The following is a 23,560-nucleotide window of genomic DNA, read 5'->3' on the forward strand; positions in this document are numbered from 1 at the left end:
TAGGAGCTGCTATGTGCGGGAAGCCGGCTTAAAAGTTGGCTTCTGGTGTGCACCGGCTCCCAGGGAGCTGCCTGCCACCTCGTGCTGCTACCTCGGTACGCATGGGGAGCAGGTTTAAAAGCTGGCTCCCAGCATGCACTGGCTTCTGGGGAGCCCTCTGCCACCCCGGACTGCTGCCTCTGTCTCAGAGTCAGCAATGCAGTCAACAACCGCGGGAGCAGGGTGGCAGATGGGAGCCAGGAAGGCTACGTCTAGACTGCAACCTCTTCTTTCGAAAAAGTGAGCCGCTTTTTCGAAAGAGTGCACCCAGGCAGTCTGGATGCTCTCTTTCGAAAAAGCCCTGTTGGCATTCAAGAACGCCTTTTTTCGAAAGAGCACTTTCAAAAAAAGGCATTCTTCCTCGTGAAATGAGGAGTACCGCCATCGAAAGAAAAGCCGCGTTCTTTCGATTTAATTTGACAGCTGACAAGTTTTTCCACAAAAGCAGATGATTTTGCGGAAAAACTTGCCAGTCTAGACACAGCCCCTATGTGTGGGAAGCCGGCTTAAAAGCCAGCTCCCAGTGTGCACCGGCTTCTGCGTGTAACCACGTAACCGCTGAAATAGATGGTTACACGCATTTTAACATCCCTAATCCCCGGCATGGCATACCTTGGGTAGACAAGGCTGCCTTCCCTCTGATGGCCAGGCGGGGAGAACTGAAACCGTGCTGCACGACTCCCTGTGGCCACCCTGCAGCACGAAGCCAGGGTGGCGGGAGACATGTAGCAATGCAAGCATGTGAGTAGCCAGCGGGAGGGAGTGCGAGGCTGGGGTGGGAAAGGGCGGCATCGCCGGAGTTTCAATGAGAGGCTGTGGCTATTTTAGGAAGCAGAGATGCCCGAGCCAGAGGAACTGAAACGAAAAGCCGCAGAACGGGAAAGGGGAATCGAGAGTGACTCCGATGGTGCTGAGCAGCGCCCTGGCGCGTACAGCGTCTCTAGACCCCGACGGAGCCCCGGGTCCGCCTGTCATTTGCTCACGGGCTGTCCTAAGTGGTTTTCCTGGAGGAGACGTTTAAGATGTTTTCAGTCTAATGGCTTTTGCCATCTGTCCCCTGTCTGGGAGCATTAGGCCCCCACCTTTGTTAGGGGCAGAAAGACCTACCTGAGCTGGCAGTGAGATGGGAGGGAGATGCACCCTGTCACCACGGCGCACTGGAGGGCAGGCAGGGGGAGAGGAACACGGTTCCCTTTGTCGTCCTACAAGCCCACAAAGCCCCGGGGTTAATGAAGCGTGTCCCCGCCTTGCCGAGCTGAGCTGGCACTGATGGAAGGTGGTTTGAATCAGATGGCAGATGCCACTTGCCATCAGACTACGCCTCGTTAGCGCTGGGAACCTAGCCGAGCAGAAGGACACCGGCAGGATGAGGTGTGCAGGGCGAAGAGCCGCAAAGCCGCTTTCCTCCCAGCCCCACTCACTCTCCTTTGCAAAGTTGGTTGCGTTCTCCCTCCAGGCTGAATGGATGCTGGTGCCCAGGGACAAGCTTTGCGGACGGGGCTAAAGAAAGGCCAAGGGATGGGCTGGGCTGGGCCAGAGCCGAGTCTCAGAGGATGCAAAATGGCATTTAGGGCCAACTCTTGTAGATTCCAGAGGGTGGATTTCTTTGGGGAACTTGAGGTGCCGGTAGCACTCAATGCAGCTAGTTGGGATTGGTCCTGCCTTGGGCAGGGGACTGGACTTGATGACCTCGTGAGATCTCTTCCAGCTCTAGGATTCTACGAGGCATAGCGAAGGCAGGGCTCACACGAATTCCCCATACTGCACAGCTTTGTCAGGACCCTTCAGCTCCCTCTGCCATTCCAGTCCCGTTGCACCTCCCTCCTGAACGCCACTTCGGTCTCGGCCTGCTCTTCCCGTCCTGACCCCCTGCCCACCTCCACTGCTGCACAGCTCCGTTGCTCTGGCCTGAGTTCCTCTTATGAATGCCCCAGAAATAGAAGGGAGTGAGCAAGTCAGTCCTGCCCAAAGTGCCCTTTGTGGCACTCCAGTGTATTCTCGTGGGTAGCAATGCATGCCTCACTCTCACTGGGTCCTGTCAGCCACGGATCCCAAACTGCTTTCCAAACATTGTAGCCTCACGGGGCATTCCCCTGGGAGGTGGGCACCTTTAGTTCAGCAAGGGGGAAACAGCACAGAAGAGGCCAAGAAATCTGTCAGGGACCGCACAGAGCAGGATATTCAGACGATTCCAAGGCCGGATTATCGAAAGGGCTCTCTCTGGCGTGTGCAGGTGTAACCCACATACCTACTGGGAGTGTGCACTGTTCTTAGTAAAGTCTCAGAGGGTTCGCTGGGTTAGTCTGTAACTTTAAAAAAAAAAAGTCGTCCTGTGGCACCTTAGAGACTTAAGAAAAAAAATTATATATATATATATATATATATATATATATATATATACACATATATATAGTCGCATGAGCTTTGGTGGGGAAAACCCACTTCCTCAGATGAGAGTGGAGAAAAAAGGGGGAACCTCCAGTTGGAACTGCCCCCTTTTTTCTCCTCTCTCATCTGAAGAAGTAGGTTTTACCCAATACTATCTATCTATCTATCTACGCACACACACACTTTGTTAACTGGCATTGGCCCCTAGCCACAATACTGTCACATTTTCAGGTGCACAGCCCTGGCTTGGTTTACCATGATTGGCTTAACTATTTTTTATTTAAGAAATACTAATCATCTTTAACTCAAAATAGAAATGTGAGACCCACTGCCTCACACTACAAAACTACCAATATTAAAAACTTGAGTTTTACTATTATTGTCCGTTGTTTTTTCCTAGGTTGATGGGACTCTCAGGCTACATCTAGACTGCAAGCCTCTTTCGAAAGAGGCTTTTTCGAAAGATACTTTCGAAAAAGCCTCTTTTGAAAAAGAGCATCTAGACTACAACCTTTAGAAAAAAGGCGTTCTTCCTCATAAAATAAGGTTTTCCGCGGTTAAAAAAACTGCCACATTCTTTTGATTTATTTTTGAAAGAACGCAGCAGCAGTCTAGATGCAGGGGAAGTTTTTTCGAAAAAAGGCTACTTTTTTGGAAGAAAACTTGTAGTCTAGACACACCCTCAGATAACCGGAATTTTTAGATAACCGAATGCCCTAATCCCCGAGCGTGCCGGATAACACAGGTTTTACTGTGTATAGTGGCACTTGGACCACTTACAGAACGAATGAGTTTCCTCTACAGCCTTAGCCGAGAACCAGCTGGTTTTATAACTCTAGGGCTACGTCTACACTGGCCCCTTTTACGGAAGGGGCATGTAAATTTCACTAGTCGTCGTAGGGAAATCCGCGGGGGATTTAAATATCCCCCGCGGCATTTAAATAAAAATGTCCGCCGCTTTTTTCCGGCTTTTAAAAAAGCCGGAAAAAAGCATCTAGACTGGCCCCGATCCTCCGGAAAAAGTGCCCTTTTCCGGAGGCTCTTATTCCTACTTCAAAGTAGGAATAAGATCAGAGGTTCCTTCAAAGTAGGAATAAGAGCCTCCGGAAAAGGGCACTTTTTCCGGAGGATCGGGGCCAGTCTAGACGCTCTTTTCCGGCTTTCTTAAAAGCCGGAAAAAAGCGGCGGACATTTTTATTTAAATGCCGCGGGGGATATTTAAATCCCTCGCGGATTTCCCTACGATGACTAGTGAAATTTACATGCCCCTTCCGGAAAAGGGGCCAGTGTAGACGTAGCCTAGCTGTAGAGGTTCACGCACTAAACTCCAGAGGTCCCAGGTTTGGGTCTGTCCATTGGCGTTACAGACATATGCTTATGGCATCAAAATTTGGTGCAGCAAAGTGTCCACTGACCCAGGTATCCTGATGAACAGATCAGGACTTAGAGCTTTTTGGCAACCCCAGGAATCTCTGAAAATCATATTTGAGAGAGAGAAAAAGAGAGAGAAGCAAAGTTCCATTCAAGTCTATTTCATAATTCCTTCTGCTCACTTCAGTGCCATTCTCAGGAAGACCCAAGCTGCTGGAGCAGCCTGCAGGACTTTTGCAGACTCCCCCCAGGCGTTTCTCTCAGCAGCTCTGCAGGTGCCTGCGGCCACTCTCGCAGGGCTGCCTCGTCCCTTCAGACACAATTGATTCATTTCAAGGACATCTGGGGACTCAGCAGCGGTTTTTAGAGCTGGCTGCTCCCAGGCCCCCACAGAGAGGACTCAGTCCTCGGAGCTTAAAACAAAGAGTCAACAATAGAGAGCAGAATGGAACCCCGATGCCCAGGAACGTGTTCTAATTGCTAGGCAACGCTGCCTCCCATCCACCGTGAGCTAACTCAAAGTACTTCCTTGCCATCTGCGCCAGGGCCCTCTGCTCAGCTCATTGCTGAGTTTGTGCTCATCACAAAGCAGAACTAGGTTCCATATGGCAATGAGGGTGAGGTTTGGGGCCGGACTGGCTGGCTCTCTCAGGCGCCCACCTTCAGATTTTTTTTTTTGGATCCTTACACCCAAGAGGAAGGAGCAGCAGGCGCCGGCGGGGGGGGGGGGGGGAGGGGAGAGGGGAGAGGAAGGGGTAATGTGGGAACCAAGAGGTGCACGTGTAGCATGGCTGTGGTTTCGGGCAGCTGCTGAAAGAGGAAACGGAGGAGGTTCCCATTCCCGTGTGCTGACTCAGCAGCTAGCCGGGGCTCCTGCTGACTCATGGGGGAACACTCCCTGGGGCAGTTTCAGGTCCCAGTCCCTGGGAGACAGGCAAGCGAAGAGCCAGGGCCGGCTAACCCTTAGCCATGTGCCATGGGGGATAATGGAGTTTCCATGGGATCTGCCCATTCTATCAGCCATCCCGCCCTTGTCTATGTTAAGTCCCCTTGTCCTCTGTAGTCACACTGTGCCAGCCCCCGAGAAATGCTTGGTCTGATAGTGCTAGTTTCTCCCACCCATCGAAGTCAGGAGGACCGTAGATTTCTCCAAGGAGTGAGCTATTAGCACAGCCCTGGAATAAATGGGTGACCAATGTCCCCTCTAATATTTTCCAACCATGTGTGGAATAATTTTATGTGCACTGCATCCCGTGTGACTGTGCACCACCACTAGAAAGAAGACACCTCGCTGCGGGCGATCTGCTGATCAGCTGGCCGGCACTGGAATCTCCCCTGAGCGGCCGCACAAGCGCCCAGCTTACAGGGAACACTGCGGGTGACTCCTCCCTGGCTTGTCGAAGGGTCTGCTGCCCAGCAGTCAAAGTGGGGTAGGCAGTTGGGATTTTCTTTACTGCTCCTGGATGTCCAAATAAGCCAGAAACAGCTTTGATCCCCTTGGACCGCACCATTCCTCTCCAGCACCGATCCAGCCACAGCAAGTCTTGCTTTGGAACCAGCAGACTGGACCACTGAACACTGCTCCCACCTGGGCCTGATTGGAAAGCTCTCCCCAGAAGCTGATGCAGGACGTGGATCCTGTGAGGCAGGAGCAGTGTGGATGCTGCACACCAGTGCTCCTTTTGTACCTTGGTTGCCACTCAAATGCCAGGCCCACTCCTCATCCCCAAAGCCCGGCATGGGCTTGAGACTGGGTTGCTCCATGAGAACTTCTCTATCTGCTCCTCATACATGGGTGACGGGTGAAGGCCAGCTGAGGAAGGCAAGCTGAAGCCCCGCCTCTTCCACCCAAAGCCACACCTCTTTCCCCGAGCCCATGCGCCTTCAACAACCTCCCACCCCTGCCAAGCCTCGCCAAACCCCAGCTGATGGTTGGTGCTGCCGCATGGCACAGCCCCAGCCTTCCCCCGCTGCCAGGGAGCCGTGCTGCTGCACGGTGCGGCCCCAGCCCCCTCCCAGGCGGCTGGGCCCTGTGGGCAGTTTTGGGAAGGCAATGCCTTCCCTTGCCTACATTACCCAGCACCCAAATTTCATAACACACCCAAATATTTTGACTGAGGTTCAAATTGGCACAGATCCGAGCTGAGAACTATGGATCATGGGAGACCAGCTCTCCCCTGTTCCCTTCTGGAGTTGTGACCCTCCTTTCCTCCCCTCCACACCAGCACAGGAAGAGGGTCAACAAAACTTTCATCTTCCACAGGTAGCTGATGTTCTGACCCTACTAGGGCACCCAGAGCCTGTGGCTACGGATGCTGTTGAAAGATGTTTAATAATTAGGGCTGTCAATTAATACCTGCGAATAACACAGAGTGGAATTAACGCATTAATTTTTTTAATGTGCGTTAATCGCAGGCTTTTCCAGGCGGTGCTGCCCCTTTGAAACGCTGCCGCGGCATTTCAAAGGGGCAGCACAATCATAGAATCATAGGACTGGAAGGGACCTCGAGAGGTCATCGAGTCCAGCCCCCCGCCCTCAAGGCAGGACCAAGCTCCGTCTACACCATCCCTGACAGATGTCTATCTAACCTGTTCTTAAATATCTCCAGAGAGGGAGATTCCACCACCTCCCTTGGCAATTTATTCCAATATTTGACCACCCTGACAGTTAGGAATTTTTTCCTAATGTCCAATCTAAACCTCCCTTGCTGCACTTTAAGCCCATTACTCCTTGTCCTGTCCTCAGAAACCAAGAGGAACAAATTTTCTCCTTCCTCCTTGTGACACCCTTTTAGATATTTGAAAACCGCTATCATGTCCCCCCTTAATCTTCTTTTTTCCAAACTAAACAAGCCCAGTTCATGAAGCCTGGCTTCATAGGTCATGTTCTCTAAACCTTTAATCATTCTTGTAGCTCTTCTCTGTATCCTTTCCAATTTCTCCACATCTTTCTTGAAATGTGGCGCCCAGAACTGGACACAGTACTCCAGCTGAGGCCTAACTAGTGCAGAGTAGAGCGGAAGAATGACTTCATGAGTTTTGCTTACAACACACCTGTTGATACAACCTAGAATCATATTTGCTTTTTTTGCAACAGCATCACACTGTTGACTCATATTCAACTTGTGGTCCACTATGACCCCTAGATCCCTTTCCGCCATTCTCCTTTCCAGCCTGCCGTCAGCTGGAGTCTTATTATTATTTAACAGCGCGATTAATTGTGATTCATTTTTTTAATTGCTCGACAGCCCTCTTAATAATCATTAGCTACATTTTGCAATCGCTCCGTTTTCCTATAAGGCACTGAAGCCAACTGCTGGACCTGTGTGCACCTAAATCGCGTGATGATTCAAAAAGCATATCCTTGTCTAACTCCCACAGACTCATAGGGATGAAGGGCCCATGCTCATCACCTAACCTGACTTCCCAAATAAAAGAGGCTGCCGGTCCCGCTCTTGGGGATTCGCGCTGCAGGCTCAGGGCCTGGAATTTCACTAAATGATTCCTTCACCAAGTCCGTGACTTCTGGCCAAGCTAGAAAGTTTAGAGAGGCCCCCAGTTTGGATTTTAAAAGGTCAAGCCACGGAGACGCCACCATGCTTGCAGGTAAAATCACCTCCAAGCCCATGGCGAGCATTCCACAGAGCGAGCCAGGGAAACACCTTTTTAGCCCCGAGATCCAAACTGGTTTTACTCCTCCTTTTCCTCTCCCATTTTAGAATACAAATTCAGTGCTGCTGATGTTGGGGCTTAGGGTGCGGAGAAAGAAGGGGAGGCCACAGATATTCTGGGAGCACCAGCGCTGACACCTACAGCAAGAATCTTGCACTCAGTAGCATTTCTGTGTTTCAAGTTTCCCTCCTGCCCTTGTCTCTCATGGACTGGTGCCAACAGGGCAGCATGAAGAGGACAAAAGATATTTTCAAACCCCCTGGTGTTCCCAGATTTGGGTAGGAAACAGGCGAGTCAGCTGAAAGGAGATGGTGGGGCGGTTCAGCAGAAGTCTTAATGGAGACAGGATGGAGCAGAGGGGATGACATGTCGAGAGAGGAAACCACATCAGCTTATTCAGGAGGGGGGCAGTGGGTGGGCTAGATAGGAAATGCAGTTTTTGCCATAGGCATTTGAGGAACTAAAAGTGCCTGGTCATTCACGAGGAGAAGGAGGGTGGATATGACAGAGAATGGGCAAAATATAGACGAGCACTATTGCCCTCCACTGGACGTGATCAGAACAACTCGTGCGTTAGTCCCCTCTGCGTCTGCCAGCTAATGGGGGCGCCTTGTTAGCTCATGACTCTTTTCGGAACCCTCCCCAGCACCTTCTAAAAATGTAGATGCCAGGAGGGCACCCCAGCGTTTCAGCATGAACGAACTCATCAGACTTACCTTTTGAAACCAGTGCATGTCTCTGGAGCGGGAGGAAGAGGTTTCGCTTTAATGGGGAAAAAAATGCATAGGGCAGAAATATCATGAGAGCCCTAGTGATGTTTATTCCTGCATCCTTGGCAGGGCTAGGAGAAGCCCTTGTACATTAGAGGAGATAATTAGAGCCAAATTCTATACGCAGGGGATCTGGGGTAAGTCTGGAGCAATGTTCCCTGTCGTTTTTTCCATCTCGGTGTAATAAATTTTGTTATGTGCACAGAGACATGTGTAGATGTGCACCACCAGTAGAAACACTGGTGTGCGCGCTCTGCTAATCAGCTGGGCAGCATTTGACTCTCTCCCGGATGGTCACCCAAGCGCCCAGCTTACAGGGAACCCTAGACGGGAGTAATCCTACTGACTTTGTAATAGAGAGGCACCCGTGTTATAGGTGGTCCCCGAGTTTTGAACACGTCGACTTACAGCTGTTCGTACTTACGACCAACTGCCCATTAAGTGCATTTCAGCCAGTCCCCAAGTTACAAACGCATGAGCCGCGCTTACAAACAGCACGGTCACATTTAAATGAATGGAGTCCGACTTACGAACAGATCGAGTTACAGCCAAGTGTTTGGTATGTAACTTGTTCGTAAGTCGGGGACTATCTGTAGTCTGATCTTGGTAAAACAAAAGGAAAAAATATGTAAGACGCACGTTGTCAGGTCTTCAAGAGAATGCTCAGGTATATTAAAATGTAGACCAACAGGTTTTTCTTCGTGAAGATGTAGGATGTCTGATTTCTGAGCATTGATTCTTTGGCGAAGTGACTGAGCAGTCTATCCAATATACATTGCAGAGGGACACTGCCGATACATGATGGCATAAATCACATTGCTGGATGAACAGGAATATGAGTCCTTGATTGTATAACTGACATGGTTAGGTCCAGTGATGGTGCCACCAGAGTAGATATGTGGACAAAGTCGGCAATGGGGTTTGTTGCAAGGGAAAGTTCCAGGGTTAGTATTGATGTGGTGTGCCCTGTGGTTAGTAAGTTAGCCTGACTTCAGCGGCTGTTGCTTGGAGTCACGCTGGAGAGACTTGAGAGCAGAATTTGACAGCAAGACCCATGGAACTGACGTGAATGGCATTTGGATCCGGCTCACAGGGCCTGAGCAGACTGAACAGTCGCCCTTGTCTTGGGGTGAGGGGCAGATTGGAAAGCCGCAGGCTGTGCACCACACCTGATAAGAGCGGGAACCCTCCCTTCCTCTCCCACCACACGCTTACTCATCACTTCACTCTCTCCTGAGATGGTGACTTACACATCCACCCCACCCCCATGCTGGGCTGGTTGTGAAGTGTCTCACAGGCCAGGGACTGACCGAAGAAGTGAGAAGCCAGGCAAAATATCTGCAGCGAAAGGGACTTTGGGTGCCATGGCAGGGAGTGGTTTTTTGAGATGGAAGTTGCCTCCTTTCCCGCTGGCGGGCGTGACCCATGACATTGGGAGAGCTTTGTTTCCTACAGGAGGGAATTTGGCACAAAGTATTTTCGCCACCTGGATGAGTGTGAAAAGCAAAAGAACACGCTGGTCTGTGAGGTCCCCAGTAGGGTACATCACTGCAAGGGGCAGGTCAAATCCCCAGCTTGGATAGATGTGCATGAGAACATAAGAATATAAGAACTGCTATACTGGGTCAGACCAGAGGTCCCTCTAGCCCAGTATCCTGTCTGCTGATTGTAGCCAGTGCCAGATGCCCCAGAGGGAGGGAACAGAACAAGGAATCCTCATGTGATCCCTTTCTGGTCATCCATTTCCAGACAAACAAAGGCTAGGAACACCATTTCTAATAGCCATTGATGGACCTAACCTCCACGAGTTTATCTAGCTCTTTTTTGAACCCTGTTACAGTCCTGGTCTTCACAACATCCATTGGCAAGGAGTTCCACAAGTTGACTGTGCGCGGTGTGAAGAAAAACTTCCTCTTGTTTCTTTTAAACCTGCTACTTATTAATTTCATTTGGTGACCCATTCCAAAACCCTAATCATTTTTGTTGCCCTTTTCTGAACCTTTTCCAATGCCAAAAGGTAGCTTTGATCAAGCTACAGTGCTAACAAGCAGTGGGCCTCAGTGCCTTGGGCTAGTCCTGTTCAGAACCCTGAGCATGGACTTGGCAGTTGGCTTGTGGTTGCATGACTATTGCTAGGCACTAGCTCAGTCAAAGCTAGTGTGTGTACGTCTCACCGAGCTGGGAATTATACCTCCCTGCTGCTGTGTATACATAAACCTCAATCTCTCTGTGCCTCAGTTCCCCATAGAGGCAATGTGGATAATGGCAATGACCTTGGAACAGGTGTCATATGAAGAGAGATTAAAAAGACTGGGACTTGTCAGCTTAGAAAAGAGGAGACTAAGGGGGCATATGATAGAGGTCTATAAAATCATGATTGGTGTGGAGAAAGTGAATAAGGAAAAGTTATTTACTTGTTCCCATAACACAAGAAGTAGGGATTACCAAATGAAATTAATAGGTAGCAGGTTTAAAACAAACAAAAGGAATTTTTAATTCACACAGCGCACAGTCAACCTGTGGAACTCCTCGCCAGTGGATGTTGTGAAGACCAGGACTGTAACAGGGTTCAAAAAAGAGCTAGATAAACTCATGGAGGATAGGACCGTCAATACTTATTAGCCAGGATGGCAGGAATGGTGTCCCTAAGTCTCTGTTTGTCAGATACTGGAAATGGTTAACAGGAAAGGGATCATTTGATGATTCCTTGTTCTGTTCACTCCCTCTGGGGCATCTGCCACTGGCCACTGTCCAAAGACAGGACGCTGAGCTGAACGGACTTTAGTTTAGCCTGGTATGGCCATTTTTATGTTAACTAGCCAATTAGCCCATCATAAGACGGGATTTTCAGGTCTCTCCTCCATGTCGGTCTTCTCTCCTGAGCCTCCGGTCTCTCACTCCATCTCTCTTTCTCTCCTCCTCCTACTGCCTCTCCCTGTCTCTTTCCGCTCTCCTCCGCCTTCTGCCTATCTCTCCGTCTCTCTCTTCTCCCCCTCCTGCCTCTCACTCTCTCTCCACTCTCCTCTGTCACCCTCGGGGATGCATGCTCATCCAGGCCCCGCCCGCTGGGCGTGTACGTCACTGCTCTGCCCCCTTCGCCTCCCGCCATGGCACTCGGCTGACTTCTGCGCTGCTCAGCCGGGCTGCCACGTGGGAGTAAGCAGTGCAAACGGCCTCTCTCTCTCTTCTCCTCCTACTGCCTCGCCCTCTCTCTCTCTCTCTCAGCTCTCGTCTGACTCCTGCTTCTCTCTCCTTCTCTCTCTCTTTCTCTTCTCCCCTTCTGTGTTTCTCTTCTCCTCCTCCTGCTGTGTCTCTCTCACTCTCTCTCTCGCTGTCCTCCGCCTCCTCTCTGTCTCCTTCGCCTCCTCTGTGTCTGCTCCGCTTTCCTCCTCTTGAATCCGGCGCCCTTTCCTGTCATCAGAGACGCACACTCGTCCAGGCCCCATCCCCTGGCTGTTCCCTCTGGGTGGAGCTGTTGCCTCCTGCCGTGGCGCTCGGCTGACTTCTGCGCCGCTCAGCCGGGCCGCCGCACGGGAGCAAGCAACGCAAGCAGCCATTTAAGCCCTGCGCTTCCCAATGCAGCACCCCTGTGATGCACGGATAGGATGGACCCCAAACAGCCACTTGTGCCTCTTGCTCCTGCGTGGCGGCCTGGCTGTGCGGCGCAGAAGTCAGCCGAGTGCCACGGGGGGAGGCAACAACGCCACCCAGAGGGAACAGCCAGTGTTTCAGCGTTACAGAATCACAGACACTGGGCTACTATAGATATGATATGCCTCACAAGGCTGAAGTGAGAAGTACATTAAGGAGTGTGGATTATTGTAATGAGGCCCGCATAAGTATGATTAGATAGATGCATACATATGGGGATGGATGGACAGTTAGGTAGTATGAAGGAAGACAGCCGTGATGTTGCTTTCTTCACGCTACTGTAAATCAAATAATTGCAAACCACCAAAGTCCCATTGTCTGGTGGGTTGAATTTCATGCTTCCCATTTCTGAGTCCTGTTCCCATCTCTACCATGCATTGAGCCTTCAGAATACTTTCCATATAACTTGACGCATCTCAAGGGATCCTGCTATTTTATGGGCTGACATTGTGCTTGGTGCTATACATTCAGGGACCTGTTTAAATCTCCACAGCCTTTTCTGACTGACCGGGCTGGGTATAGAGGAAGGAGAAGAAAGGGGACATGGACAAGAGAAGTCTATTTGCTGAAGGAACATAAAAAGAAATTGAGGGGAGGGACCCCCTCCACACTCCCACAGCCTTAATTCCAGCCCGGCTGCATCTGCAACCCGTATCCATTCACTAAGTATCTTTCCCTTCAAGAGATAACACTAGCAGATGGTCTCTAAATCCCAGGGTGTAAAGCAGCCAAACTGTGTTTGCCTGAGTGGATGAAGAAGACTAGGACATCTCAGCCGGGTGCTCCCACGTATAATCCCTGCAAATCATTTTCCCCGCTCTGCGTCCTGAGGCGGCGTTAAGGGGAATCTTCCTCACACATTTAGATAAAGGCTTTCCTGCAGAGGTGGGTGGACATTTGGCAGCCTGAAAGGAATTTTTCCTTCCCATTAAATCACCCGGCAACAATGGTTTATGGGGCTAGCTTATTTGACAGTGGTGTCTGCTCTTCCTGCTTCTCTGGCTTTATGGAAGGATTAATCGGACCCGTCATCCCTTCCCCTTGTGGTAACATGAAGCCTGTGATCTGCATATTCACAGAGGCGTGATGTTACCCTGCCGCAGGGACGAGCTGGCCAGCCCAGCTGAGTACATTTGGCTTGGGGTATTTGCTGCTTCCCCGTGTTCCAAGGCCGGGGATTTGTGATCTCTGGAGATCTGTGTTCAAATCTGTGTCTTGGCTTAGAAGATGCTGGCAATTTCAGTCGAGCGTCATGCCCACAAGGGGACATTTTCCATGTGCAACCCTTTGGTTTGATGCGGTTGGCAGGGATGCGGCGGGATTGGGACTGGGCTAAAAGAATCAACTTCAGAGTTAGCGAGGTTGGGCCTGGCTCCCTCCCTGGCTGTGAATAATACCCAAGGTGCCAACAGCCTCTCTGGAACCCTGGGCAAGGTGTGTGTGGGGGGGGGTAACGCCGTGCTCCCGGAAGAGGCGGGGCCTCAGGTGGAAGAGGCGTGGCTGGGGGCAGTCAGCCCTCTGCTCCGTCTGGAGCACGTCACTCTGCCCCCTCCCGTCCCCGAGTGCCACTAGAGTGTGCTGCACAGCACTCCCATGGCAATTTAAAGGGCCCGAGGCAGCAGCTGCTGCCAGGGGCCCCAGGCCCTTTGCCTCGCTGGGCCAGCCGCCCCTTTTGCCTCCCCCAGCGTCGGTGGGCCTGATGGTACCCAGATCGTCACATTGGTCGAATGCTCAGTTGCAAGAACCTTGCATAGGTTGGGGCCCCTGTCAGGCTTCTGAAACCAGAATTGAGGGGTGTGGCAGTGTACCACTGTGAAGCTCAGGAGTGCAAAAGCAGGGGGTGCTGTGAGTCCGCGCTGGGGTGGACTAGCAAAGCGGGGCGTGAGGAGGATTGGGCGGGCATCTTCAGAGCAGTCGGGGAGCCTAGCACTGAAATCCCAGGGGCACTACAAGGTTGGGACCAGTTGGATTGGCAGAGCCTTGTGAGTCCTAGGATTTGAATCGAGTGGATCCTGCAGCTCAGGACTGAGCGTCCTAGCAGAACTGCGTGGGGCAGCAGGTCGGGAGGTAACAGTTCCAGAGAAGGTGCATGGAGGAGCAGGGCTGCCCCTAAGATTTCTGGGGCCCTGCACAGTGCTATTAAACTGATGCCTCTATGCCCGATGGCAACCTGGAGGAGGGATAATATTTGAGAGATGTGACTGTGTAATCTTCAGCCACACCCCAATGAAATAGTTTTAAAGCTCATTTTAACTAAGGTCCTGTCGAGCCACACGGTAAATTCAGAAACGGACAGTCTAGACCTGGGGTTGGCAAACGCCTGTGATATGGCTATTACCACTTGAATGGTCTTTCCCAGGTTCAGTGGTCCACCAGTAAATCCTCTCCGGAGAAAGCAGAGCCACAGAGCAAGGATAGGAAGAGGCGGGTGGGTGGACACGACGACCCAGCGGTGCCCCACATTTTCAGGCGCCCTACACAGCTGTGTGTTCTACATATGAGTAAGGCTGGCTCTGCGGAGGCATGTGCAAAGAATTTTCCATATACCGTGAGTGTGTAGGGGCCAACCAGTACTGCCAGCCTCCCATTGTCATGCAGGAGATTCACACCCCTCCCTTCACATCCCACAAAGAGAGCAGAGCTTGTTCTGGTGAGCACGGCTTTGCCCATCCTCTACAGAGTAACCAGAGAGGCATTTGGAGACCACTGAGGTCCGGATGAAGGGCCAGACCAGAGTGGGAGGATGCCATATTTATGCACGCGCTCCCTCCCCTCCCCCAGCTTGCCTGCCTCCCCTGCTTGATGATAACTGCTTGCCCCGTGTTTCCCTCCGCACAGCTCAGTTCTCCTATGAACCCCGTCAGCAGCACAGAAGACATTAAACCGCCCTTGGGACTCAATGGAGTTCTTAAAGTGCCAGCACACCCCTCCGGAACCATGGCCTCCTTCACCAAGCACATATGCGCCATCTGTGGGGACAGATCTTCAGGTAACTCCCTCCCTGCCCATGATAGCTCGGAAAATGGGACATGGAGGAGAGGGTCAGGGTGGTGGACCTGGTGAAAGGGGAGTTCCCCTCTGCTTGTCTGCATTTGTCCAGCAGGAACATTCACAAGGCTTAGATTCCTGGGCCAGGGCAATGCAATGCTTCAGTTTGACCCGACTTCTCTCCTCACCTGAGTCCTGCCTTGGAGAGAATATAGAGCAAGTCCCCGCTTCCATCAGGGCCCAAAGAGCCGACTGGTCTGTGGCCCCTTAAAGCCACAAGGGCTATCCCCCAGTGTCTGAAGGTGCCATAGGAATAGATAAGACAAGTGCAATCTCCACGCCAAATGTTCAGGGCCATCCGAAACCGTAAGCCCTACAGCTCTACAGACATCTGCTTTATATCCACAGGTAGCTGCACCTGCAGATGTGTCTGTCTGTGGATTATTTTTGCAGATGCGGGTACCAATTGTGTGTCCATGCAGGACTCTACGATGCCCTACCTGGTAGGGCTGGAGCAGTAAAAGCTGAGCCTCTTTGTGGACAGCGATATGTAGGGGGCAATGACCCATTTATAGGCCCTACCGTCACCCTTTTGCAATGGGGCTGCAGGGGATTGGGTTTAATTGAGTGGCGGGGCTAGAGTAGCCTCAACCCTCTGCTGAAAACAAACCAAAGCGACCTGTGGTTTGAAGGTGCCCTGACCACCGCTCTGCTCACAGTGAGTTCACTCAGAGGGAGCTTCGGTTCACAGGCTACCCTAGGGAGCCTGATCAGACCCAGTCATGCTGGTTCACCATCCAAGTGGCACTTGGCAGGTTCCTCTGTGCTCAGAGAACATGATGTGGGGAAAGGGTGAAATTTTCCCTCAACCTCTGCTTAGAAGCTGGTCACGTCATTATATATTGAGAAACTGGCTGCCACTGGAGCAATGCAGCTCCTCCTTCTGCTGGAGGCTTTTTATCCATCTCCTTATCCCACATCCTTTTCTCTAGTGATGAGGCTCTTACACCGCTCTGGATAAAACAGGGCTGGGCAGGATGCGGCCCAGGGGCCAGATACAGCCAGCCAAACACTTTGATCCGACCTGTGGACGGCATCTAGACTCTTTCTATTTATATCCTGCTGCCCATGCCACCGAATTTCCAGGCGGTGGCTCAGGCAGCAGGATCCTATTTAAATAGCTCATGGTTCCCAGTCACGGTGCTACCCTGGCAGGGGCCGGGGCCACGAGCTCTTTAAGTCACTGCAGAAACCTGGGCGGCTTCCTGGCCACGTGGAATTCACATTTTTAATTCAAAGCCTCCAGCCACAAACCACTCTGGGGGGAGGCTAGTCCCCAACTCTGCCCCATGCCCTGCCCCTTGCAGGAGAAAGGGGAGGGAAAGCTGGCTCGTGGCCATGTAGCAAAATTCACTAAGGGTATGTCTAGACCAGTGTTTCCCAATTTTATTTGGCCACGGAACCCTTTTTAAAAAAAACGCCGGGGAAAACTGGTCAAATAAAAAAAACGGGGCTGGGGAGCTGTCAAGCAAAAAAAAAAGCCGGCCTGTCCCTAAGACTGCGACGGCCCCTTGAAAATGGTAGCCCTGGGCTTGCCCGCCCCTAAGAGCAGCTCAGCAAGGGGAAGTTGGGGAGTGATTAGGTTCTCGCGGAACCCTTATTTTCACTTCGTGGAACACCAGTGTTCCGCAGAGCTCTACTTGGGAAATACTGACCTAGATTACAGAGCTTTCCCGGAAAAGCTCTGCTGCATCCAAGGAACGCGTCTGCTTTTCCGAAAAAAAAAAAAATTAGGAACGCAGATGCCTTTTTCGGCATCCCTGTAAACCTTGTTCTACGAGGAAGAAGGGATGTTCTAAAAGAGGGTTTTTTTCCTGACATTTGGCCCTATATAGATGGGCCAAATGTTGGAAAAGCCTCTTTCAGAAGAAAAGTCGGAAAAAGATACGCAAATTGCAAAGTGCAATTTGCGTACCTTTTTCTGACTTTTCTTTGTAGTGCAGACATAGCGTAAATGACCCCCCTGCAAAAATTACTGCCCATCCCGGGATGAAAGATACACTTCTGATTGATTGTTCTGACTCTGTACAATAAAGTAAGTTCCTCCCTTTTCTTCTCATGTCACTGTAACTCTTAGACAGGGCCCCCCAAGGGTCCCTAAACCACAGGTTGAGAGCCACTGACTTAGGGTCTGTTTACACAGCAACTAGACACCTGCAGCTGATCCGTGCCAGCCAGCTTGGGCTTGCTTGTCTTTCTCGCTGAACTCTTACAGGCAAATTTTGCTCTCTGCTACACCTCCATGACTTCACAGAGGAAGGTAATCTGATGTAACTCAGAGCAAACTGTGTCGTCTCAGTCCCATCCATGAGGAAGCTGCTGAAAGGGGTGTTAATTCTCACATAGATTATTGCGTGTGCTGTTGGAAACCTCAGCAACGAGTCAGCCAGGTTGCTTGTTCGTTTCTTTTGATACCCCAAGTGCCACTGACAAAGAGACAAATAACACTCCTGGCAGGCCCCCACTGCTCTATTTACCTGCACCTAGGAAGGTAAAGATGATTGCAGCTCCCATTGGCTGCGGATCACCATTCCCAGCCAATGGGAGCTGTAGGAAGCAGTATGCCTGTGTGTACCACTTCCCACTGCTCCCATTGGCCAGGAACAGCGATGCATGGCCCATGGGAGCCGTCATCACTGGTACCTGCAGCTGTGCAGGTAAATACAGTGGCAGCGGCCCGCCAGGGGCTAAACCTGGAGAACTGCCACCATGTTATTGCCCACCCCTGGGTTAGAACACATGATGTTAAACATGATTTGTAGCCCACATGTACAGGGACTTCTTGTCCATCATCATAGAATACCAGGACTGGAAGGGACCTCGAGAAGTCATCGAGTCCAGTCCCCTGCCCTCATGGCAGGACCCAGTACTGTCTAGACCAGTACTGTCTTGGCATGTGGGTACGCCAAGGCCTGTACTTCTAATTGGGTTTGATCCACAACCAGCAGACATGATGGCAAACATGGGGTTGAGACAGGTTGCCAGGGCAACATGGGGGAAGCCTGCCTGAATGTTGTACCTTTTCAGTGCGCGGATAAAGGGAGGTCAGGACCTTGTCCAGGCTGGGATGTCTTGATTGAGCTAACCAGCCTGATTGCATTATAACCTGCAAAAACCCCAGGCGAGACAAAGCAATTGTACATTAGCACACACTAATTTGGCCATGATAAAGCCTGACCCCCACTTCAAACTCTATGCTAGACAAGGCCTCAGGTAATTTAAGTCCCCAGAGGAGACTGGAGGTTGGCATGGGGGCTGTTTGTTCCTCAGGGCATCTGCGTGACTTCTGAATTTCTTCATCCCCCTCGCGCCCCTGCAGGTAAACATTACGGAGTGTACAGCTGCGAGGGCTGCAAAGGTTTCTTCAAGCGCACCGTGCGGAAGGACCTCACCTACACCTGCCGTGACAACAAGGATTGCTTGATTGACAAGCGCCAGCGGAACCGGTGCCAGTACTGCCGGTATCAGAAGTGTCTGGCTATGGGCATGAAGCGAGAAGGTAAGGCAAACAGAGCAGCGGCCCGCCCTACACTGGCCGGCATGGTGCAGTGGACCCGGTAGGTGCTCAGATACACACCGTCAGCCGGAGTCTGTCAAGAAGAACCTCCCTCCTGTTTCTAGCCTTGCAATGTAACACACACAAAACCTGCACTAAGCCCCTTTTGTTGCTGACTGTGAATGGAGCCAGGAATAAAAGCCAACGCTGTCACTATGGGTCCTGATTATGCTGTTGGTTGCTACACAGAGAGTGGATTTTCTCCCCGTGCATATCTCTCTTGCGTATAGTCTATGCTTGTTCCACGGTGCCCAGTAGCAAGGTGCAAGGCCAGATGTGTCTCTGAGAGAAGGCTGTTGCCTAAGTAACTCACTTAGTTCCCTCACCAGCCATAGGAGATGTATGAACAGCCTCCGCGCCATGCTGCTGCTTTTATTTCCCACTAGGCGATTTACCTGGAATCCTTAACACAGTGGATTTTATTTATTTATTTATTGACTTACTTATTTTGGGAACTAAAAGGAAAACGTATTCACTTCATTTATTTTTCAAAACGAGGGGTATTTTAGTGAAGTTCATTTTTATGTTAGAGTTCTTTAAAAAGGGATGGTTAAAATTGGTTTAATTTTTTTTAGTACTTTTTTTTAAAAATGAGAATTGCATCAAGTGCATTTTTTTTCTTCGTTTCGATAAGCGCTGATCATTCATGATGTGTTAGCAAAAAAGGGCTAGTGTCAAATTGGTTTCCAGTAATATTGCCTTCTAGTTGTCAAAACTTAAGCATTAATTTAGCTGTGCCAAAACAGAGCATTACTCCAAATTTCTCTGTTATATCATTTTTTTCTGAAAGTTTATTGAGACACTTTCCTATTTCAGGTTTATCCTGTTTTTCTGGCTTGTTTCTTGGCTCAATCTCTTTCAACAGTCTGACTCTCAGTTATGTCGGTTTTGAGGGTTGCACTTGATTTGGCAGCAGGATCTCTTTTCTGTTTGGTTTTATCAGCGGCAATCCCATTCCAAGCACATCCTGGCTTTCTGGCACCAAGAAGCCCTTATGTTGCTTTAAGTTATGAAAAGAGGAAGCTGCCTACCAAATTTGGTGGTCCTAGCTCATATCATTTAGAAGTTCTTGATCAAACAGACAGATGGACAAACTCTCTAAAATATATAGTAGATAAGGAGTGGTCACCTCATCAGATTCTTCGGGTTACACAGACCCAAGTAATTTTACACTATGTGACATGATATTGCTGTGTATTAATCTGCCCAAAGAAAGATCTTCGTTTCAAAGGGGTGAAGCAAAGCAAGACCTGGGTAGCATCAGATATTATTGTCCAGTGGCATGGAGGAAGGCAACCAAAAGATATAGATTTGCCTTGTATTTAAAAATCTTTCCCAATTTTCAGAAGGCTGTACAGCCCATAGGAAGGTGTGAACGCAGGGCTATCATTTTAAGTACAAGGCTCTTGGATTAGATATATGTTGGGTAACAAGCACTGTAATCTGATCTGGTCCATCCTTTACAGATAACATGATCTGAAATGATATTAAATCCCAGAAAATTGGTGTAGATTATTAAACAGGACACGGTCAAAATACAAATCACGTGTTTAATAAAATGCTTTCCCTTCAGCACTTCCGATTAGTAAAGCAGAAAGAATGTTTTCAGTCTAATTTATTCTTCATGGGGTTCTTGGTTTATATTTTGCACTTCACATAGGCTGAACTAGACTGGTTAGGTTCATTTTCTCTTTGCCGTCACTTATACTTTCGAGTCCTATGCACTCATCCAGTGCAGTTGTTTTGGGGTTTCCAGTGTTGTAGGAGAAAAGTTGAAGTCCTGTGTTTTCCATGAGGAAAAAAAATCTTGAATTTTTGTTTGTTTAGTTTTTGTAAAACTGGCCTTCTCTCCCCCCACTCCCCTCCCAAAAAATTAATTTTGATAGTGACCTCTTCAGAGCTTTTCACTACTTGACAGTGACTCTTCAGGGCTGCATTGGCCAGTGTCTGCTCATGACTTGAGAGTGACTGTGAATAATCCTCCATTGGTATCCTTCCCATCACTGATATCTGATCTCATTACGCCTTCTGAATCACATCTGCTGTGCTGACTGACACATAAAACCGTTCTGTGCTGCTCTCTGTGCTGCGGAGTCACAATAGTCGTGGGAGGGCAGAGCTGCAGGATGTGTCTCTTTGAAGAGCCGCAAGTCTGGTCTAGAGCATTAACTAAACAGGGCAGCGCTGGAGCTGTGTCTAGTGCTTAACAAACCCTGACACGCTTGATTTACGGGGTCATCTAAGGACCCGCACATGCAGATTCTTCAAATGTCAAAGCCGCCTCAGCTTGGGGTGCTTGGGAGTTCTAAAGGCAACGGATGAAAAGGGCATTTGGATGGGGCTAGGGGGAAGGGTTAGTTCTCCAGGAAGAGCAAACTGCAGAGTACTGAATTCCTAAAGGGAACCTTCCTCACCCCTGCAAACTCAACCCTGAGTGTCCGGAGTAGAGATTTCCGGAGGGGAAGCAGCAATATCTTTTGCTCTGTGGAGGGCTGGAAATGCCAGCAGATGTTCTGGGTGTTATACAAGGACTTTTTTGGTAGCCATGGGAAAACCATGTCTAAGATACACATCTGTGTTCTGGCTCAGACACAGAATGTGCCTCTGGTAGGGGTCAGTTGTGAATTGGGTGCTGAGTGAGCGTGAGGGAGAGCAGGACGGGGGCCGCGTTGCCCCAGACTTTTCCGTGGCATAGCGCCATTTCCAGTCAGAAGCCACCACTGCAGATAAGCTGAATGCTCGTCCGTCTCATTCTCAGCTGTTCTTCTCTCGCCTTTCTTACCCTGATTTGCGGGTTTTTAAGTTGGTGGGATCCAGAGCGTTTTGTTTGGGGCTCTGTATAGTATTAACGGACGTGAGAAACATCCCTCCCTACGCGAGCAACAAGCCTGCATTTCAGGCAGCCGCAGAAAGGGTACGAGTCTCATGGTGTTTTCTTGTGTAAGAGGTAGAGACTGCACAGCTGGCTCTACAAGCAGATAACAGGCCTCCCTCCCCGGAAGGTAAGAGGACTGTGCCTTTGGAAGGTAAAGCTAGCTTTGAGGCTGGCTTCCTCAGCTTCCCACAATACCCCCGGGGATACTGACTTCACTCCACAGCAGGTACAGTCCTCTGGCAGACAACAGAGGAGAGAGAGCACACGATGTCCTGAATCAACCCTGCCTTTGCCAAGCGGAAGTGACTGACAGACAAAAGTCACAAGCTGGGGCGAAGAAAGCAAATCCAGCAGGGGACAGGGACAGGAAGGGAAGAGGGAGGAAAGTCTTTGGCCTTCAGAGGAAAATGCAGCCGGGCTCTTGGCTGTCGGCAGTGCCAGGAGTCTGGAGTGAATCAAGGACTGAGTTCGAGGGGATGGATTGTTTTCGGGATTACATCTGAGGAGTGGCGATAGAGGAGCGACGGGCAACCTAGGCTAGTGAGTGGGCTGCAGGAGTGGCCCTCCTTCATCCCAGGGGGCTACAAGACTGTTGTAACCAACACAACCTCCGGAGAGAGGGTAGCTCGGCTCACTGCGCTTGCGGGGCCTAGAACGTGCGGCTGGGGTGCCGATGGAACTGTAGCAGCGCTGGGATTGGATGCAGAGGGAGCGCCCGGCAATCACAGTCCGTGTTGTGTGCCACCGGCCTGCACCTCAGTGCACGTGCCCTGGCTTTACGGGTGTGTCGCTTGAGTAATCCCGCTAGGAAAAAAACGACATGGACAGAAACCAGCAGAATCTGGCAAGCCTGCGTGTGGCCTGTGGTAAACAAAATGTCTCACGGGCTGCATGTGGCCCGAGCCCAGCCATTTACACGACTGTTTTTAGCCCCACCGTGTGAGCCCCCATCAGCTTAAGCTGGGCTTTGCACCTCTTTGCCTTGGGTTTTTTTTGGGCTGTGTAGACGTGCCCTCCCTGAAAGCGTTTTGTGATGTAGACTCTATAGGCTCCGTGCGGGGCGCCCGGGATCACTCGGTGCTATGAAGGAAACAGTCAGCGGTGGGCAACAAATGGAGCCCAAAGGGGCTTCGGTTCGTGAGCACTTTGGGATCTGTTTTTTCTCATGACTGTGAACGGGAAAGAGTCACTTCCAGAATCATCCTCTCTCCCTGAGACGGTGTCCCAGGATGAGCTGGGTCTGGAAAAGGATTTAAGGCCACAGAGCCCTGAATCAGATGTTAGAGGATGATGTGTCAGAAGCCCAGAGCCAGTGCCTAGTAGAAGAGGTGCCATCCTTAAAGCAGGAAGGTAGACTATATGGGGTGCAGGGAACCTGCCTGGCTGAGGAAGGGCAGTGGACTGGGTCTGGCGGAGCTCCTTCAGAGGAGTGAGCTGGGAGGAGCTATGGCAGGGGACACATCAGCAGGAAGTTGTGTGGGGGTGGGGTTTGCTGCCATTTCAGATGGATTTAATTGCAGTGATTTGGCGCTCAAACACTGGCCCTAAGGACAGGGCTGCCTTATGACTTTCGTGGGCCCCTTCCTCCATAAAAAAAAACATTAAAAATGATGTTTGATACAACTTTAAACACTTCCATATTTTTTTTTCTGTTTTAGGCAAAATGTAATAGATTTTCGTGGGCCCTAAAAGTTACGTTTTTTTCTGATGTGAGAAAAAAATTAAAACGTTTTCTTCTGATGTGAGAAAAAAATTAAAACGTTTTCTTCGACCCTAAAGTTCATTTTTTTTCTTCTGATTTGAAAAGAAATTAAAACATTTTCGTGGGCCCCTAAAAGTATTGTGGGCCCTAGGCACTGTGCCTACTGGATAAGTCGGCCCTGGCTAAGGACTGGCCCATGGTGATCTGTGGCTTTTCTCCTCTTTTTTCTGTTGGCTATATTGCACTGACATCTTATAAATCAGGTGACCATTAAATTCCTACAATTATGGCAATTGCCTGGGCAGCGCCACTATAAAATTATAGGTCCATTAATTAATTTTGAAACGGCAGTGGCATTCCCAAAGGAGTGCATACTGTATGCCATCTGGGTGAGGGCTCTATTAATTCATCTTGATTAACATTATCACAACGTATACCGAATGAATCCGTAACCATCAGCCAATTATTTAAAAGTGTGACAGATGGGA

General features: G+C 50.2%; 1 protein-coding gene across 7 annotated transcripts in view; it reads left to right on the forward strand.

Annotated features, from left to right (window-relative positions):
• Positions 1-23,560, forward strand: part of RXRA (retinoid X receptor alpha) — a 293,911-nt gene that overhangs the window by 192,285 nt on the left and 78,066 nt on the right. For 6 of the 7 annotated variants that reach the window (XM_075905236.1, XM_075905238.1, XM_075905237.1 and 3 more), the window contains 2 exons: positions 14,730-14,880; positions 18,259-18,438. In XM_075905236.1, coding sequence (XP_075761351.1) covers positions 14,730-14,880; positions 18,259-18,438 — 331 coding nt within the window. The remainder of the gene's footprint in view (positions 1-14,729; positions 14,881-18,258; positions 18,439-23,560) is intronic. The other variant, XM_075905242.1, reaches the window with a different exon arrangement.

The sequence above is a fragment of the Pelodiscus sinensis genome, chromosome 22 (assembly GCF_049634645.1).
Source record: "Pelodiscus sinensis isolate JC-2024 chromosome 22, ASM4963464v1, whole genome shotgun sequence".
Taxonomy (NCBI): domain Eukaryota; kingdom Metazoa; phylum Chordata; order Testudines; family Trionychidae; genus Pelodiscus; species Pelodiscus sinensis.